Source organism: Ammospiza nelsoni, chromosome 13 (assembly GCF_027579445.1).
Source record: "Ammospiza nelsoni isolate bAmmNel1 chromosome 13, bAmmNel1.pri, whole genome shotgun sequence".
NCBI classification, from domain to species: domain Eukaryota; kingdom Metazoa; phylum Chordata; class Aves; order Passeriformes; family Passerellidae; genus Ammospiza; species Ammospiza nelsoni.
Genome location: NC_080645.1, coordinates 13,605,175 through 13,625,090, shown reverse-complemented (window position 1 = coordinate 13,625,090; position 19,916 = coordinate 13,605,175). Strand labels below are relative to the sequence as shown.

The following is a 19,916-nucleotide window of genomic DNA, read 5'->3' as shown; positions in this document are numbered from 1 at the left end:
GTAGGCGGCAGAGATGTAATGGAAGTGGCAGGCACAATTAGCCATCCATAATTCCTCCTAGCAGCTGATTAAAGTCTCTTTATCCGTCTTAGCAAGATCAGAAGGGCACATGTTTGGGAAATCAAAAATGCATTAGGGGCTGTCAGCCAAGGCCAAGGCCTGTGTGCTGAGCCCTGGGGCAGTGGCATGTGGCAGGAGTGGCACAGAGCTGCTGTGTGTCCCCCGTGTGGGGAATGGGCACCTCATTCCCATGGGGTGCAACCTTCTCCGTGCAGGTCCTCTGCAGCATCAGTCACCCCATCCTGTTATCCTGGCATCCCCTTTGCCTGTGTGCAGCGGGATGGGATCCTCTCCAGAGTGTCCCAGTGCAGGAAAGCACCAGTGGGCTTTTAGGTGTTTGGGAGACACGCAGGGGTGCTGGCCTCATCCTGCACCCAGCGAGTTGTGCGGGGTGTGAGCTGCAGCTGCCTTCCTTCACCCTTCCCGGGGCACTCCCTAATGCCCTTTGGTGGCAGTTTCATGCCTGGGTGAACAGAGCGGGATGAGGGTGGCCTCAGTCCGCCCAGCCCTGTGGTGATGATTTCGGGGATAGTGAGAGCACGAGTCCCGGGCGGCTGTGCTCCGTCGGAGCGCTCTGAGGGCCGGGCTGTGAGCGGGACGGGGCTATCCGCGGCTGAGCTCCTGCCAGGGCCTCCCCCGCCGCCTCCCGGCGCCCCCTCCCCAGCCCCGCGGGGGCGGGGGGTCCGCGCAGCCCCGCGCTGTCCGCGCCGCCCCCGCGGGGCCCTGCGGAGGGGCCGCGCTCGGGCCACAGCCCTGCCGCGATGGAGCGGGCGGCGGGCGAGGGCCGGCCCCTGCTGCCGGCGGCGGGGCGCTCCGCCGGGCTCTCCGCGCCCGGGCTCTCCTCCGCCGGCGCCGTCTTCATCCTGCTCAAGTCTGCGCTGGGCGCGGGGCTGCTGAGCTTCCCCTGGGCCTTCGGCAGGGCCGGCGGGGCCGTTCCCGCCCTCCTGGTGGAGCTGGTAAGGGGGACGCGGGGACAGGGGCTGCGGCAGCCCCAGCGGGAGCCGAGGGGCGCCGCTCCGGGGAGGGAGCGGAGGGAGGGGACGCACCTGCTCTGGTGCTCGGGGAGCTGCGGGCACCCCCTCGGTGCGGCACCCCCGTCCCGACCCCCGCCACATCCTTAGGGTGGTGTTGCGGTGCCACCTGAGGGATGCTCTCTGCAGCTGAAGCCACACTTGTAGCTGGCTTGCAGCTGAATTCAAAGTAAGTGGGTGTCTGCTCCTGTACATGCCCCAAAACCCCAAATCTAAACCCGAAGTACCACCGTGTCTCCATCTTTTGCTGACCTTTGTTACCCAGGCCCACAAGGTGATCTGGCCGGTGACCTGGTCCCTGGCCGTGGGCCTGCTGTGTCCTGCCCTGCTCTGGGGGTGATGGACGGGATGTGGCGCTCCTTGCTGGCTCTGTCCCCGCAGGGCTCGCTGGTGTTCCTGGTGAGCGGGCTGGCCGTGCTGGGCTATGCCGCGGCCCTCAGCGCCCAGCCCACCTACCAGGGCGTGGTGCGGGCCGTGTGCGGGGCGGCCGTGGGGAAGCTCTGCGAGGTCTGCTTCCTCCTCAACCTCTTCATGATCTCCGTGGCACTCCTCAGGGTGGTGGGTGACCAGCTGGAGAAACGTGAGTTGTTTCCCTTCGCTGTGTTTGGGGCTTGCTTGGGGAGTGAGGGGAAGGTGGCCCCACGTGGGCTGGGGTCACCCCCACGGTTTTCCTGGAAATTCTAAGGACATGGGGCTCCCTGGTTCTGCCATGGTGTGATGCTCCCGACCTCCTTGGGCCATCTTTCAGGGTGCAGCTGACCCCCCCACTGCCCCCCACAGTGTGTGACTCCCTGTACCCCAACGGGACACTGAGCGGGGCCCCTCAGCTGCCCCCCTGGTACGTGGACCAGCGCTTCACCCTCTCAGCTCTCTGTGTCCTCGTCATCTTCCCACTCTCTGTCCCCAGGGAGATCGGCTTCCAGAAGTACTCCAGGTACCACCTGCACTATCCCTGTGGTGGCCCACCCCTAGGCACCCTCAGGTTACCTCCTCCCTTCCTCCTGGCTGTGTGCTGATGCTCTCCCATGCCCTGACAGCATCCTGGGCACGCTGGCTGCCTGCTACCTCACTCTGGTCGTCATCCTGAAATACTACCTGCAGGCAGAGAGCCTGCGTTTGACTGAGCCACCCCAGCCCTCCAGGTAGGAGGGTCAGCCCCATGTCCCTCCTGCCCTGAGCTCCATGGCTCGAGCAGTGACATATGGGGGCAGGGGTGGAGGTGGGGCAGGAATGGCACTGGGCCCTATGTGGGGTGGGGGTGAGCTGGGGGCAACTCACAGTGGGTGGTAGCTCCCAGCCCCAGCTTTCACCACCGCAATACCTCTTTCTCCCAGAATCACTGGGAAAGAGATTCCCACAGGGTGCCATCCAGGATGCCCAGTTTATGCCATTGTTTCTTCTCCATGAGAGCCTCATGCCTTGTGTTCTGTGCTTCCTCTCCACATGCCACAGGTCCTCGTCCTGGACGTCCATCTTCAGCGTCATTCCCACCATCTGCTTTGGCTTCCAGGTAGGTCATCCTGACTCCTCTGGCTGCAGCTGCTAGGGCAGTGCTGGCAGCCCCCCATGGCATCCCAGACCATAGGGATGCCAACCCTTGAAGAGCAGGTTGCAGGAAAGGGGACCTGTGGCTGTCACCAGAGGTGCTGTGGGGCAGGACACAAGTGCTGGGAATGGGGCAGAGTGGGACAGGGCACCCATAGGTGGGAGAGAGGATGCTGGGGGTGGGGGCTGTCCCTGCATGGGGCCCCAGCACCATCCCCTTGCCTTGCAGTGCCACGAGGCATGTGTGGCCATCTACAGCAGCATGCGCAACCAGAGCTTCTCCCACTGGGTCACCGTCTCTGTGCTCTCCATGCTCATTTGCCTGCTCATCTACTCCCTCACTGGTAACCCCGGCACCAAACCCTTCACTCCTCCTTGCTCTGGGGTTCCCCTCTCCCCTTGGCTCATCCCTTCTCCTCAGAATTCCTCTGTCCTGCTCACTGCACAGCTGCCCACCCCCACTCCCTGTCAGCAGGGCTCTATGGCTACCTGACCTTCGGCGAGGCCGTGGCATCCGATGTCCTGATGTCCTACCCAGGGAATGACCCACTTGTCATCGTCGCCCGCCTGCTCTTTGGTGTCTCCATCGTCACCATTTACCCCATTGTGGTGCTGCTGGGCAGGTGAGGGGAGGGTGACAAGCTGGGTGTCCCCCAAGCCAGTGCAGCTCCCCTGGTGCCATCAGCCCCTCAATCCTCCCTTCCAGGTCCGTGGTGAAGGACCTGTGGGCAGCCTCGAAGCGCGGGGCCGTGGCGGCGTCTGAGGCACACGAGCGGCGGGGCCGGGTGGCACTGACGGTCACCTGGATGGCTGCCACGCTGGGCATCGCCCTCTTTGTCCCCGACATCGGCAAAGTCATCGAGCTCATCGGGGGCATCAGCGCCTTCTTCATCTTCATCTTCCCAGGCAAGAGCAGGCACGGGGAGGGAGGAAAGCAGTGGGGGGACACTGGTGCCAAGGGCATTGCTGCAGGGGAAAGTGGCCTGTCCTGGCCCTGTTTTGGGGGTGCAGGGCTGTGCTTGGGGGGGACAGTGCTGTGACGGGTGCTGTGTGGGGCTGAGCTTCTGCACTGACAGCAGGGCTGTGCCTCGTGTGCCTGACTGGGACCCGCAGCCTCGGGCCACGCAAAAAGTGAGTGTCTGCATGCTTGGTGGTGGGGGCAAGGGAAGGGACAGGGATAGGGTGTGGTGTCCCATGGGCTGTGGCCAGGGCAGTTCCCTGGGGGTCAGCCTGGTCAAGGTGGGAACCCTGCAAGGAGGGGAATTTGGGTGTGGAGGGAAGGGCTCTGGGAATGCCCCTGGATGCCAGGGCTGTGTCCACGCTTTAAGGAGATGCCCAGGTACCAGAGTGACTTTAGGGGCAGAAGAACTGTGGGTTTTGGTGGCACTGGGGCGGGGTCAGGTTGGGAGTCAGAGGGGCAGGGTGCCCCAAGACAGGAGATCATCAGGTGTTCGGTGTCTGTTGTGCCAGGGCAGTGTGTCCCCATCACTGCTCCTGTCTGGAGGGGCTGGGGCACAGCAGCCCATGTCAAGGGGACCTGACATGGTGCTGGTGAGTTTGGGATAAGTGTGTGCTTTAGTGTGTCTGTGGTGCCCCTGGGGGAGCAGCAGAGTTTGAGGGAGGATGGAGGTTATGTGATGAGTGGAGGCAGCACTCCAGGACCTTGGGGTTATGGTCAGGAGGGTGCTCTGGGGACCCATGAACATCTGGGGAGGGGTGAGGGTGTCCCAAAGAGTGCCAGAGTGCTGGAGGGGCCAAGGCACAAGGTCAGCAGGGCCACCCAGGTGGGTGACAAAGCTTGGAGAGGTTCCCTGGGGAGACCTGCCAGAGCATGTGCCCATCATGAGGAGAGGGGATGACATGAGCTGGGGCGATGGAGACTGCGAGGGGACAGTCCCAGCCTGCCTGGGACAGTCTGGGAAGGAGCATGGTGCTGAGGACACTGCAGCAGAGCAGCAGCCAGGTTTGGGGTGAGTGCTGCATGCAGGGGCTTGGTCTGGGGCAGGGTGGGCTGTGTGCCCAGGGAGGAGGGAACAGGGAGGTGCAGACCCAGGGCGCTGGGGATTGGGGCTGGGGAGGGGACAGGGCTGGAAGCATGTGGGGACAGGATGGAGCTAGGGCTCTGTGGGAGTGGCTGTGTCCAAGGGTGGGGGGATGTGGGTCTGTGCTCCATCAGCAGAGTCACTGGGCACAGCAGAATTGGGAATGATTGCATGGTGGCATCTGCTGGCTTTTTGACTGAGGTTTGTGTGTCATTGCAGTGGGCAGGGGCTGCCAAGCTCTTCTGCCATCGACTGGGAGCGGGGCAGAGGAGCAGGGCAGAGGAGGCTGACCCTGCAGGGAGCTGCACAGGCACAGGAGCTGGGGTGCAGGGGTGGCCGTCACTGAGGTCAGCTGTACCCCGGCAGCCTCTGCTCGTGTCGCTGCAGGGCTGCTCTCATCGCCTGGGGCGTTCTCTCCGTGCTCGGCGGTGCCTTTGTCTGTGGGCAGAGCGCTGCCCTGGCCGTGCTGGGGCTGCTGCGCTGAGGGACCTCAGAGCCCCCTGTGACCCCACCGTGTCCCCACTGTGTCCCCACTGTGACCCCCCAGCGTCCTGCCCCGCACAGAGACCCCAACACAGCCACACCGCTGGATCCCATGGCAGTTTTATTTGGCATCACCGTCCCCGTTGTACAGTGGCTAATAAAGACAGGAGAGGGAATTGGCAAAGGTCCTGTGCCACACACCCTGAGGGACCCCCACACACGGCGGGGTGGGTGTGGGATTGGCCCAGACGGACAGACACACAAAGTACAGACCCCGGGAGGGAGGGGAGGCAGCCACTCTCACGCCTACAAGGCACCAGCTGCAACTGTGCACATGCAAAGGAAACCCCTGGGGACCCCCCACATCTGAAAAGGATTAAGGGGCACCTAGGGAGAAGGGAAACGCCCCTCTGCCACCACCCTGACTCCCCCCTGGGGCACGGGTCCCCATCCCTGCAGGCACACACGTACCAGGCACAGCCTCAACCCCCAGTCTTCTCCCGGGACTTGCACAGACCCCCAACCTACTCCCTGCTTTCAGGGGGGGCTCCAGCCTCCCACCTCCCACTCCCATCCCTCCTTCCTAGGGCCTGCCTGCCTGCACCCGTTGTCCCCCTCCCTGCCTACCTATATCTGGGGATGTCCCCCTCCCCAAACCCTGCCAGCCCCTCCCTGGCAGTCCTTCTTTCCCCTGAGACCACCCACACCAGGGAGAGGTGCCCCAGGTGGTGGGGGGCTGAGGGAGGACTCTCTGGGGTGGGGGACACACACACACAGGAGTTTCCTTCACTGCAGCCAGGTCACACCGACACCTCCCCCAGGCGTCGCAGAGGGGACAGGTGCTGGCAGGCCCCTGGCACTGACCGTCACTCTCGGCTCAGGGTGCACCAGGCAGCTGCAGGGGAACATCGCTGGGTCACACCTGCCCAGCCCCTGAACCCACCCCCAGCCCTGCCAGCTCAGCCCATGCTGTCCTTCACACCATGCCCCCTGCCCACCCTTGCTCCCCAACAACTGGAGAGGTTCTGGCTGTCCATGGGTCCCTGTCCCCCACCCCCTGGGGTGGCTGCCCTCCTACCTGGCACGGCCACGCTGGAGATGGCCTCGGGCTGGCTGAGCGTGTCCACCTTGACGTGCTGGAAGCCCTTGCAGGTGGCACTCTGCAGGTGCCTGTGCCCAGGTGGAAGAGAGTGGGTGACACCCAGTACCCCCAGAAACACCATCCCAGCCCCCCACAGCACCCAGCTCTGGCAGGGCTGGGTGCCTGCAATCCTGCTCACTTCCCCTTGTGCAGAGCACCCTGCTGTGGTTCAGGACATTGACCCCTCCCATCACCACATCCAAAGGCACTCCCAGTTGGGAGGTGTAGAGACCCACCCCAACTCCCTGTCCTGTTTACAGGGACAGCCCTAGGACAGACAGACAGCTCCTCAGTCCTGCTGTCAGACAGGGGACAGAGCTTGGGGCTCAGCTGCTCTAACAACCCTCCACACCCAAGCCTCCCAAAATGGGCTTGTTCATCCCCTCCCTACCTCTTCCAGTCCTCCTCAGTCTCCCAGAACTCATAGATGATGAAGGTGACCCCATCAGGCAGCTTCACTGCAGTGACACTGGCAGAAACAGGGAGAGCGGGTGAACCCCCAACGTGAGCCATCCCCCACCCCCCTCTGCAGCCACAGGTGTGCTCTTGGGTGGGCTATTGAGGGGAGACCCAGCCCCAGCAGCCCAGGTAGGGGCAGCCCGCCCACCATCCCAGCATTCCCCAGCCCATGCAAAAGCAGTGTTGGTGGCTGAGTGTGACTGCATCCCAAATCCTGGCTGCTTTCCTCAGTCCTTTGCTTGGTCCCCACTCCACCCCACCCCAAGCCCCATCTCCCCACCTCCCCAGCCCCCAAGAGGCAGCTGCTGCTGGTACCCACTGGAAGCAGTCCCGCTCCCCGGCCACGCTCTTCAGGTACTGCTTCAGGGAGCTGCAGAACTCGCTCAGGTGCTTGTGTGACACCGTCATCTCGTTCCTCACCAGGAGCAGGTACTGCAGGGCCCCCAAACACAGCATGTGAGACCACAGGAACACAGTGACCCCCCCCCCAGTGTGGCTCTGTGCTGCAGGGGCACCCCAGCACCCTTGGGGTACACGGGCACACTCACCGTGCAGGCCGTGCTCTCGCTGTCCGACAGCCGCTGGTGCAGGTCAAACCACAGCGTCTGGGAAAAGGGCAGCAAGCAGCAGAGGGGGTGTGGATTGCCTGAGGCTGCTGTCCCTCCCTGCTTGGTGGCTTTCTGTCCCCACCATTTGCAATGACTGTGCCCCCTTTTCCACAGGGAACGGGCTCCAAGAGCCACTTGCACCTCTGTAGGAGCTGCTGGGGGGTCGCGCAGTTGGGACAGATCTTTTGCTAAGCAGTCATATTTATAAAGCTTTCTTGTTTCATCCTCCCCAACACACCTCCAGTCAGGACCCTTCACAAAAGTTCCATCTGCTCCCATTGCAGCCAACATCCCCAGCACCAAATCATCATCCCTGCTCCAAAACAGCTGGGGCAAGGTGCCTGAATTGTCCCTGGGATGGCAGGACAGCCACACACAGGGAAACGCTGGCCCTTACCTTGTCCTCCAGCTTGCCAATCAGCTTGGCCAGCCTGTTGATCTGCCCCTCCAGCCCCTCTGCCTTGGAGTCAGGGGAACCTGCACAGAGCCAGGAGACATTGATGGACTGAGGGGCACCTGCAGGCACCCCCTGAGCGCCCTGTGCTGCTGCTGGGATCTGAGTGCTCCAAGCCACCCCAGGCCGTCAGCACTTACCAGCCTGGAGGCTCTTTCCGTGCTCCCTGGGGACCATCCAGGTGTTGGGAGAGTAGCTGGGGACAGAATTGTCATACCAGGTGTCACTCAGGCCATGACCATCCTTGCTGGGATAGTGTCTGCAACCAGAGAGCACACAGGGTGTCGGGACAGCAGAACTGGCACTCACAGAGTGGCATGAGCCAGCCTGGGGAGCCAGCACTGGAGCCTCCTTTCTGGCAGCTCTGCCCATGATGCCAGAGCCCTTGGAGGGAGTCAGAAACAAAGGAATGTCAGTGGGCTGCTTCCAGCAGCCATCACTTTCCTACTCATGGAACAGCACAGCCCTCCTGGCACCACCAGCAGCCTTCAGGGCCTTTTTCTTCTGTCCTAGACAGACACCTGCAACATGGGGCATTCAGGCCCCTGTGCCCAGCCAGCTGCACCTTACTGGGGCTGGTTTTGCAGTCCAATGCCTTTGGTGGCTTTCAGACAGGAAAAACTGCTGCCACCCAGACTGCCCATGAGCAGAGGCTGTGCATCCCACCAACAGACTGCAGCTGCAGTTCTGGAGAATGGAAACACACCCACTGTATCATTTTCTCCAGCATGCTTTCTTTGTCTGAGTCTACAAAGCCCATTTGGCCTGGAGGTTGCTCATAGATTCAAAAAACTGTCCTGGAACACTTCCACAGATGGAGCATCCATAATCACCATCCAGCACCAGGTCCTTGGTGCTCCTCCCAGGACATAATTTATTTGCGAGCCAGAGAACATGAGAGATCTGCCATCCTCACAAGGGTTTGCAGCTGCCATCCACGTGAGTGAGAGGGGAATGGGTTTGGGGAAGAACGACCCTCTCCTTTCTTCTCCACCAAGAGGAATCCTGTGCCACAGAGGGAGAGGCTGAGCAGCTCAAAGGATTTCCAGTGTTTCCTTCCAGCAAGAGCAGTTCTGTGCCAGCTGACTGCTGACAGAGGTGCCTGGGAGCCCTGGCTCCTCTTTGTTAGTCAAGCAGCTCCCAGCTGGAGATAATGTGCTGAGTGCCCAATGGGCAGCACACCAGCCAGCATCTCCCTGCCCTCCTGTCCCTCCCCTGGCACCTGGCTCCTCCTAAGCACCATTGCTGGGCTCTCCTTCCCCAGATACCTTGTAAATCAGCCAGTGTGGGCTCCACCATATACACAGGGACACAGTGTGCAGGTCCCAAAGAACATCTCCAAGATAAGGAAGCAGGAACAACAATAAAGGGTGCAGGAGCATCCCTTTGCTACAGGCTGTGCAATTATAACACTGCTGGTCTTGGATTATCCCCTGTCAATAGACAGGAAATTAGGCAAAAACAGGCAGAGATTTATTTTAATCAGAATTTAATGAGGTGTCTCCATCTTGGACCTCTGCCTTTGCACTTTGTTCTACAGCCCTTTATTTTCATGCTTTTTAGGCCACCTCTTTGTCTTCATGCGGATGCAGGAGACAATTTTTTTGTGGGATTTGTTTTTCTTTTTAGCTATTATCTTCATGAGAAAATAACTACAATACTCCCCATTATGATCTCGGCCCCCACATCAGCAAATAAAAGCCAGCATAGTCTTTCATGGGCTCTAATTGCTCCGCCTGATGTTGGGTTTGTTTCCTCTTCATTGTTTTGCAGGAGCTCCTACTTCTTTTTGTACAAGGTTTGCCACAAAACAAGGAGAAGAAAAGGATGTGAGATGATGAAACCCACAGCATTCCTGCTGGAAAAGCTGGTGAGATGGTGGCAGAGCTGCCCAGGTCTCGCTGTGTTCCACAGAGTCTGTCTTAGGAGGGAGTTGGGATTTTCACTCTCCATGTGCCTCTCTGCCTGCTCATGGCTTTGGGAAGCCAAAACATCCCCCTGCAAGCATTCCAAGGCCTCCTGGTTCGAAGGAACAGCAGGAGAAGGGTTGGTCTGACAAACACACCGGTTTCCATGGCAACCTGTCCTGGTTAGAGCTGGTGACAGTGACACTCTGGGGAGCTGTGTGACACTGACACCGAGGGGGCTGTGCTGAGGTTCTGCCTCTGCTGCTGCCACTCCTGATAGCCTAGCCCTGGCAGCACTCGGGAAATCTTGAGACGGTCTCCTCTGTGCCGCCCAAGCTCAGTGGTGTGTGCTGGGCTGCTGGCATGGGGACAGCCCCTCACGAGACTGGGGGGACAGCACTGCCTGTCCTCAGTGCACAAGCACCCTTTCCCTCTGGATTGTCACACCTGCTGAGTGCTCTGGCAGGAGGGGCAGCATCCCTGGCATGGCAATCTTCCCTGTGGGCTGTCCCCAGCCCACCTCAGGCTGTGTTTTGCCCTGGGTGGGAGTAGTGATTTGCCCAGAGCTACAGCCCTGTGCACCCAGTGCTGCCCAGCCAGGTTCTGCCCCTGGTTTGCATCCCCACACACAGTGCTCTTGTTAAGGGTGACCCTGAGGACTGCAGGAGAGGAAGGGACAGGCCAGGACAGAGCAGTGGAGAAAAGCCCCCAGAGTTCAGGAAGCCAGGAAGGGAGGCAAAGAGAAAGGCCCAGCTCCCCTTTGCTGCTGCACAATGTCTGCTGCGTTTCCCTCACCCCACAAAAGCATCCTCCTCCTCCTCCCCTCCCACCCTCCTGCACCAGAGGAGGGCAGGAGTGCTGCAGACCTGGAGGGGTTGGTTTGCTCATCGATGGCATCCACAGCACTCTCCACGGAGCTCAGCAGGGACTGGGTCTGGTTCGCCGTCTCCTTCAGCAGGAAGCGCGTCACGAACTGGTCCACGTTGCTGCCGCTCTCGTACACCTGCAGGGACACACAGGGAGCACCTGGTGAGTGCCAGGGCAGCACCTGCAGCACCACCAGGGTCCCTGGGCAGTGCAGCCCCTGGCCCACAGCCCTCCCTGGTCCCCTCCCATGTCACCACGATGTAAAGAGGTGTTACCCAAAGCCTGTAGTTTCTCTCTTTAGCATGATCTTACATTACTTTACTGTTGCCTTGCAGCCAGTGCATGTAGGTATGAAAAGTGTGTCCTGTGCTTTGGAGACCCTTGCTCAGAGAGTTCAGCACATTATACAGTGCCCTAGTCCACAACAGTATGGCCAACCCAGCACTCAAGTTAAAGGGGTTTGGAATGATTCACAGGGCTCAACATGTTGTTTGACTGACAGGAGCTCCCAGGGTAATGCAAACTTTTTCAAGACTAAGAACACCTAAAAATATTTTAATAGAACAACAGATCTGCCTGAAGCACCCAGGGCCCCTTTCCCAACACAGCCTTGCTGAGCTCTGCCCTGCTCCTCCACCTCCTGACAGTCACCAGCACAGATGGGACACTGGCACAACCAAAGGAACACTGGCACAGACTGTCCAACACCGACCAAACCAATCCAGCATGGGTTCAACACCACTCCAACCAGTTCAACACCAGCCCAACCAGACCAAGGCCAGCCCAGTGGCCACTGACCTCCCCAGCTCTGGCTGAAGCCAACCACTCAGCATCAGAGCTGAAAACATTTGCAGTGAAACAAAGGCTCCCCAAAACCAGGCTCAACAGCACCACTTTTTCCCAGACTCCCACCCATCAATGCCTGCTGGGACAGCACATTGCCTAGGCAAAACCCTGCTGGGCACTCTGTCCCTGTGTGCTCACATCTCCCAGCATGGGAGTCCTCTGGGAGGAATGACTGGATTTTTGGAGCCATGAGACAGGGATGGATGTCCTGGCTTCCTGCATTCCATCAGCAGTGACCACACTTATGGGACTGGAGTGGTCCCGGCACCGCTGGTGATCTGAGCATGCAGCAGCACAACACGAGCACCCCAAGCTCCCCAAAGCAAATTATCCCAGTTTCATGGTGAAGTTATTAACAAGGGTTATTTCCATGGCAACTGGAGCAGCTCTGCAAGAACCCAGAGGGCCTTTATCCCCGCCTTTATCTCCTGTATTAAATCATAAAAGAAAAATGAGCTGATGGAAAAAACCCTTTGGGGAAACTGATCACAGAGCTGATTCCTTGCCCTGGTTTGGAATGGGAGCGTTAATTTCTTGACGCCTTCTTGAGCATCCAATTAGCAGCGTTTAATGACTTCTGTCTGACATAATAAAACCTGCTCACAGCCACAGTGTTTCTGGGGGAAATGCACCACACGGTGATCCTCAGGAGAGGGTGATGCACAGGGAGGTGATGGTGATGCTGAAGCTGTGAGAGGATGCGTAGTTAAATGGTGGATTTTTTATTACCTAACCACAGCCTATAATCTTGGTTCAGCTTTAGGAAAAATCAAACAGGTGATTCCCACATTCATTTAAATCAGTTGAACTCCCTATATGCAGGATGGATGGATGGATGGATGGATGGATGGATGGATGGATGGATGGACGTTGGGTACAAAGCTATTCCAGCCAGTGCAGAGAAAATTGGGGTGTTCGTGAAGATCTGATGCTTTTTGACAGGCCAGTAAGCCAAATAGATCTGAAATCAAAACAACAGGGATTTTATTTCTCCCACTTAACTAACTGGCCATTTGCCAGCCCAGCTGTGAGATTTGCTCTCAGGATCTGAATCAGAAATGCACATGCTTAGAGGTTTTTTTAACAATCCCTCAGGTTTTCCTCCAGCACGTGTCTTCTTCAGGGCTGCAAAAACAAACCATTAAAAAGACCAACTATAAAAGGGATCCTTCCCATTGTCTTACTAAAACATTTGTCAGACTATCCTAGTGAGATTTAATGAGGTTTAGTCTTATTAATTCCACCCTGAAGAGTTATTTCCTCCTTGCTTAGCTTGAGAAGTTAAAATATTTATGGAGATCATGTAATAATTGCTGCTCAATGAAGCTGCTTTGTGCCAGAAACTCTTGCACATCTCCAAGCCTGCTCTTTCCCATCCATCATTTCCAGACAAGCTCTTTGCTGAACTGCCTGGCCTTGACCTCTGCTGCAGCGAACAGGGGGGCCTGAGTGTTTGCAATGAACAGCAAGTGTGAAAACATCATTGAAAGGATGGCCTTGAGATTTCTGTGATGATGGCTCTCAGGAGAGCCTCAGAAAGCTCAGGATCTGACAAAGCAGGAAATGAAACAGAGACATTAAAAAAGGAGAGAGGAGTGGGGAAAGGACAGCGTGCATTCTTGAGGAAATAATGGGGTTGGGTCTCTGGTCAGCTGGCTGAGGTCCAAACCCCAAATCCACCCTCCTCCTCCACACCACAGGCTTTTCATGTGTCTGTAAGGCACCTTCCCACACACCTGGCAGACAACACAGGGGCACAGTCTGCTCAAAGCCCCACCACAGCGCTTCCAGCTTTTGATTTCCACAGGAACCCACCCAAAATCGCCCAAATTCTGGCACAGATTAATGAAAACACCCCTGGGATGTGTTACTTGTGCAAAGCATAACTGGGATTTTCATGCTGTTGGGTGCTTGGATTTGCCAACCAGTGCTGAGTTTCCCTCACCAGACTCTCAAATGGATGCTTAAAAATGGGCTCTCATGGCCATGTCCTTGTGGGGAGCAAATACTGGGGAATGAGAGTTTTAATGTTGTTGAACATCTCAAACCTCTTTGCTGGCATTTTTAAAGGTCACTATTCAGCTCATTAAGACTTCAGGATGTAAAATATAGATTATTTTGCACCACCCACGAACTTGGAGACCCACTGTGACCTCCCCACACCTTCCCTTTGCCTCACAGGTTTACAACCTGACCAACAAGACTTCCCAGGGCTGGCTTCCAGCAAGACTGGCCAAATTGGCTGACAATTACCACGCCTGGGGACACTGGTGACTTCTCCAACTGTTAATAACCACAGTCCAAGCACACCCAGAGTGGTGCTGTTTCAGTTGGAAACCAAAGGCAACTCTGTTTCACCCACACTTTTCCTCCAGTTAAAAAAGCAAAACCCGACAACAAACCTATTGCCATGCCATGTAACACCCATCAAGCCTCATCCAGCATGATGGGGAGGTTATCTTCCACCCACCCAGCCCTTTAAAAACCAGGCATGTGTTGCACTGTAATCTCTGAGTGGCTGATTTAAATTCGTTGCTCATAATTGCCTGTTTGCTTCCAAGACATATTTTCTTATAATTAAAATAACACTCAGACCTGCCTCTTTCTCCTCTCCCTCCCCCCGACTTTCAAAGCCCTTCCAAAGCAGACCCAAAACTGATTGCCTGGCACATAATCAGTAGGAGAAACCTGAGGAGAACAGGCATTTAAATAGTTGATAAATGAAAGCATTACCATATGAAAGACCCTCAGCCTTCCCGAAACAGCTCTAAAAAACCAAATGAGACACCTGTTCAGATTTAAAAAATGACAACAGCATCATATGGATTTGAAAAGTTTTTTGCTGTAAAATCCTCCTCCTGCAAACCTCAACGTTGGACTCTTCTCATCTCATGTTTACCTTGTCTGGTCCTGAAGGTTTCCAGCCATGGGCCCTTCCCAAGAAATTTATCACAGGACTTCTCTTTTCTCACTATCAGAGAACCTCCCTGCTGCCCTGGATCCATCATTTCTGGTGCAGCCACAGGGATGTGAAGGGCAGGTGTCTGCTGGCCCACACAGGGGCTGTGCTGCACTTCCCCAGGCTCACCTGTGGGTCCAGAGGCTTCTGGCCCCTTTGCACCCTCACCCAGCAGGCTTGGAACAGGCTTGGGAGAGTGGCCTCCTACTGCTCAACGCCCTCCCTATAAATCAGCCTTTTGCTTCACACATGCTCCTAATTAGCTGTGTTTAGTACCCACAAGGCAGCAATTTGATACAGATTTTATTTCAGTTTTCCAAGGAAAGTGCAGATTTTGTTTTCCAAACAGGACCTACTCAAAGGACCCTGCAGATGTAGCAGTGTGGGATGGTCAAGCTGCTGAAGGCTCAGCCTGGCTGTGCCACATGCTCATGCTTTGACTTTCTCCCTTCAAAGCTGCTCTCAGACTATTTGGCAAGACAACAGCACTGGCACCTTCACCATACGATTTACCTAAATCCCAGGAGCAATAGACCTAAAATGGGAGGGAAGAGGAGGAAAATCATGTTCTGCAGGAGGTCAGTGAGAGCTGGAGCCAGGACAGCACAAGCAAGACCTCCAGAGAAAGCGCTCCTCCTTTTCAGAGAGAATGGAGGGACATGAACTTGGCAGCAACAGACAAGCAGAAGAGCAGTGAATGAGGATCTTCATCTAAAAATAGAGAGACCTTAAGATTCATGTCCCTGCCAGTCCCTGCTCCCCACAGTCTGGCAGCCCAGGTGGATCCCCTGCACAGCCCTGCTGAGCTGGCAGGAAAATCGCTCCGGATGGCGTCGCATGGAGAAGCAGCTTTCTGGTCTGGAGACTGAACTGAAAAGTTGGGGAAAATTCAGCTCTTGCAGAACTGAAGCAGCACATTTTGTTTTAATTTGTGGTGCAATATTTTCTTAAATCAGCTTCAGAGAAGAGTTGCAGAAATATATTTTGAGAATCTAAATGAGCACTTCCTTTCCTTTCAGATTGTTCTTCAACTATAAAATTCCATAACTTTTCTGGAGATCGGCATCTGTTTTTTTGCTATAGAAATTGACACAGAAATTGTTCAGAAATGTATCATTCAAAACACATGGAGAGTTGGCTCATCCTTTACCATTTCACTGACCCATCACCATGATTACATCTCTAACTGCACCTTTGGAGTGTTTCAGACCTGGCTCTGCTGCACTGCAGTGGCACCCCATGACCTTCAAACCCAGACCAGAAATCTTCAGCTGCTGCTCATTTAACCACCTTGAGGCAAGGCCAGAACATGAGGTTTGTGAGAAGCCTTGAGCAGCTCACATTTCTGGGCTGGGCACAACTCAGAACTGCCAGCACTGCGCTGCTGTTCCACCCTGCCATGGGTCCATACCCTGACATGGCACAGCCCTGCCCCAGGAGCCTGACACCCTCAGTGTGAGCACCAAGTCCATCCAGCAGAGCAAGAGAAAACCTGCTCAAGTTAAATGAAAGGCTGAGATAAAAGGTTAGCTGGAGGATGGGAGGAAAATGTTCTTTTTGAGGATTATTTCCCATGACTATTTTATCTCGAGGTGTCATCTTTCAAAAAAGAGCAACATCACTTTTGGCAAGCTTAAGTGTGGCAGGTAAGAATGCAAATAAGAGCACTTTATATTGCTGATCTGGGCTGTGCTGTAAAACAAAAAATACCATCCCCCATTTTTAGCATCCAAGGCTGCTGGCAGATGGTTCTTGCTCTGGAGCTGTAACTGAGCTGTTCAAACAAGTGCAGCTTGCAGTTTGCAGTTTGCAGTTTGCTGCTGGGGGCTGAAAACTGGGGGAGACCCGTGGTCAGCCTGGCACCAGCAGCAGGGAGAGCACATCTGCTGCAGCACCTCCACGAGCCCCAGGAGCCCAGCATCTCCTGTTCACTGCAAACACATCTCAAAGGCAGGGACAAGAAGGGTGGATTGCTGCAGGAACAGTTTAACTCACAAATAACATGCAAACCTATTCACCTGTATGGAGATACCTCTGGGCTCCCTGCTGCTACTGGAGCAACAGCAGCTGGTATTGAAGGTCACTGCACTCAGTTTTTTATGATTTACATATTCTCACATCTAAATAATGAATTTTAAGGGGAAAATGCATTTGCAGCTGCTTTGGGTACAGTGCCAGTCCATAAGACACATATGGTGTTTGGCACTGTGACAGGAGAAGGCTCTCAGGGGTGTGTGCTGTGTCACCACCTGGTCATATTTCCTCTCCAGGTCCATTAAATGAGAGAACCGAGAGACTGGCAGTGAGCAAGCAGGGAGTGAAACACCGTCTTTCACATATCCTCACTCTCTCTCCAGGACCAAAGGTGATGATGAACACCAAGCAGCAGCTGGTCCAGGGCCACCCTCAGATCCTCATGGGTGCTCCATAAATCCTTCCTGCTGTACCCTACTCTTCCCTGCAGCCTGTTCATTCTGGCATGTGCATGAGGAGTTGCAATTTCAGCTCCAATTTTGGGTAATTTTGCTTTCCAAGCACTCTCCTTCCATCTGGGACAGGGCATGCACCCGGGTCAGTCACCAGAGCTTCCTGGACCTCTCTGCTGCCCAACTGGAGCATCCCCAGGAAGAAACGATTTGACTTTAAATCTGAGCTGCTTCATCCTTGAAAATATTCATCATTCAGCATTTTTTTGGATTCTTTGCAGCTTGTTTTTAAAGTTTGCCTCACCACTTAAGGTCAGCCTTGCTGATGCTTCCATGGTCAGTCCTGCAAAATGCTTAATTGGCAGAAGCTGGAGGCAGGAAAAATCCCAGTGCAGCTGGCAGTGGAAGCTGGACCTGACAGGAACAAGACTAATTGAGTCTCCCAGGCTCAAGAACCCACACAGTTTGTTTACCAAGCTAAGTCACATTTCCTGGGGTGTGTGGGTAAGGGTGAGCACCACCTCTGCCATGCGCAGGCACTTCCTCTGTCACCCCCAGAGCTGACAGGGGTGGTGGAAGCATTGGGTGGGCACTGTGCCCTAAGGCAGGGGACTCACCTGGGGAGGGCCAGGGACAGCACCACCCTGGCTGCGCTCTCCCAGCTCCCACCACCCCTCACAATCCACCTCCTTCCCCGTCATGTTGGCTCTGCTCTTTGCTGACTGCACTACACAACAGTAAAGGTGAGATATAGAGGAACATGTCCTGCTGTCAGCTTTATTTAGAACCCCAAAGTTCATTTCCTTTCTCTCCAATTTGGCTTTGCATTTCCAATTGTCACCGGCAGTGATTTCAGTGCAGCACGGACATCACTGTATTGGAAAATAATTACAATGACAGATTTTGTTTTGCTGTGTGAGACCTTCCACTACTGAATCTAATTACTGCTGATACTTTACGAGCTCCTCCAGCACGAGATAATTGCTGCTTTTTCTCTTTATAAAGCAAGAAATAATCAGTTGTCTTTTAAGGTGAGAAATATAAACAGCAATTAAATACCATGGTTCCTCATGCCCTCTAGTCAGCTGGCACCTCTCAGAAAGACAACACAGAAAAAGGTGAGGCTTCATTTATTGTTTGCCCCAAATTCATTGTTTGAAAAGGAGGGAATAGGAACACTCCTGAATGGTCAATAGTTTTCTCCAGCTTAGGAAATGTGTATTTTATTATGGAGAAGCAGGAGCAGCTCACAAGCAAAACAGTTTGTTCCCAACTCACAATGTTCAGCATCATCACCCGGCCCTTTGCAGGATCTGGCCACAAGAAAAGGCCAAAGAAAGCAAAAGGCTCGAGCTTCAGGGGGCACAAAACCAGACTTGACTCTACCGAAACCCTGCTGCTTTGGTCACCTTTCACCTCTTCCAGTGTTTCTAAAAATATCCATTAAATCTTTTAACCATCCTGCTACCCCACCAGCATGGGACCCTTGGTTACAGCATCACATGGGGAGAAGATGGAGCAGAAGGAAACCACCCCATCCCTGAAAGTGCCCAGGCCAGGCTGGATGGGGCTTTGTGCTCCACTGCTCTGGTGGAAGGTGTCCCTGCCCATGGCAAAGTGGTGGAATTTGATGGACTTTAAACTCCTTCCAAAACAAATGTATCCTGCTTGAACACTGCAGACAGGTTTCTCTACCACCCACAACAGCTTCTTTCCTGTTGGGTTTTTTTCCTCCTGCTTCTTTACATGAACAAAGTGCCTGCCTTTGAATAATTCATTGATGAGGTTTGTACCACTTTGTTCACAAAATCACAGTGGGGAACAGTGCTTTTCATTAAATACTTCTTTGCCAGCTCCTGTCTGTGATGGAGCCTTGCTCTGCTTGCTCTCTTGCCAAAAATCTTCCAGGTGAAGAGCAGCACAGCCCAGGGGCTGGTGAAATGAGAGAATGGGAGGGCAGCCCTCCCTCACCTGGCTTGGGAAATGTCTGTGCTGTGATCCTTCAGTGACACAGCAGGAAGGTGCCTCCAGTGCTCCAGATCTCCCTGCTCCTCTCCACAAAATCATGATGGGGTGGCCAGCATTCAGGTTTAGGTAAATAACCTTGACCTGCTGCAATTCAGGCAGGTGAATCCTGCCACAATTTGCTGAATTGAGGGAGAAAGGTGTTCTTCTTATGAAAAACTATCCTGCTTCTGCTGCAGATGTCTCATCCAAGGTATAAATCAGACATCTACCCAAATACTTAAATGTCTGATTTATAAGCCGGGAATAGACCATCTTGCTCTTGCAAAGTATTAGGAAGAATTAGTCATAGATATTCACATCACACTGGAAAAGCAGTGGTGGAAGGCATCACAAACAGCAAGCTGGAATGAATTACTAAGATCTCTATTAGCATGTTAACATTTATTTAAAATACATAGTTGGCAAACCTGATGGTCATGGAAATTGCTAATAATGAATATAAATGAGACATGAACAGACACAGAAGCTGAATCATAAAACATTTGTGTTGTCCTGATTTTTTTAACCCTTTCATAATATTGATAAAAATATCACTAACACTTCAGAAAGATCAGTACTTGGCCAAAGACATCTGCCTTTAATTTATATTGGCAAGACATCAACATGCTAAATATGTGCCTTCACTTTCCATGCTGCCTTCCTCACAAAAATCAAAATGGATGAATTTTGATCAAGCAAGGAAATCAAGCTCTTTACTCGGCAGCAAAAAGGGAGAGAAATTTCCCATTTCCATTCTACCTCCTGAAACTTCTTATCATTGCCACTTCTTTAATGTGAAGTAATTTGAGTTTCTCTTCTGGCTTCAAAGATAGATGGAAGGGAGATTCCCATGTGGATTGCCTGCAGGAGGGCTGTAGAGGACTGGGAAGTACTTCCAACTGCTTGGAGAAAGCAAAACCTTCCTCCTTGGCTTGGCCCTCAGTGTAATACCTTACTGCTCACCAGTGAAGAGGAAAACTGTTTTTTATTCATCATGGCACAAAACAACAATGCAAATGTGCTTGAAGGTGGAAGTAGGAGAAGGGATTGGTTATCCTGAGGCAATAAATATCATTGATAC

General features: G+C 54.4%; 2 protein-coding genes across 2 annotated transcripts in view; one reads left to right on the top strand and one right to left on the bottom strand.

Annotated features, from left to right (window-relative positions):
* Nucleotides 1–821: 821 nt before the first annotated feature.
* On the top strand, nucleotides 822–5,162 carry SLC38A8 (solute carrier family 38 member 8). The gene is made up of 10 exons (XM_059481713.1): nucleotides 822–1,016; nucleotides 1,473–1,671; nucleotides 1,872–2,025; nucleotides 2,129–2,233; nucleotides 2,544–2,601; nucleotides 2,866–2,980; nucleotides 3,109–3,259; nucleotides 3,343–3,542; nucleotides 3,713–3,767; nucleotides 5,066–5,162. The coding sequence occupies exons 1-10, from the start codon at nucleotides 822–824 to the stop codon at nucleotides 5,160–5,162; spliced, it is 1,329 nt and encodes a 442-aa protein (XP_059337696.1).
* Nucleotides 5,163–5,300: 138 nt separating this feature from the next.
* Nucleotides 5,301–19,916, bottom strand: part of NECAB2 (N-terminal EF-hand calcium binding protein 2) — a 70,397-nt gene continuing 55,781 nt past the window's right edge. Inside the window, exons 6-13 of the mRNA XM_059481540.1 lie at nucleotides 10,597–10,733; nucleotides 7,964–8,082; nucleotides 7,767–7,846; nucleotides 7,310–7,366; nucleotides 7,081–7,193; nucleotides 6,694–6,771; nucleotides 6,240–6,331; nucleotides 5,301–6,056 (exon numbers count right to left, since the gene is read on the bottom strand). Coding sequence (XP_059337523.1) covers nucleotides 6,028–6,056; nucleotides 6,240–6,331; nucleotides 6,694–6,771; nucleotides 7,081–7,193; nucleotides 7,310–7,366; nucleotides 7,767–7,846; nucleotides 7,964–8,082; nucleotides 10,597–10,733 — 705 coding nt within the window. The 3' untranslated portion in view covers nucleotides 5,301–6,027. The remainder of the gene's footprint in view (nucleotides 6,057–6,239; nucleotides 6,332–6,693; nucleotides 6,772–7,080; nucleotides 7,194–7,309; nucleotides 7,367–7,766; nucleotides 7,847–7,963; nucleotides 8,083–10,596; nucleotides 10,734–19,916) is intronic.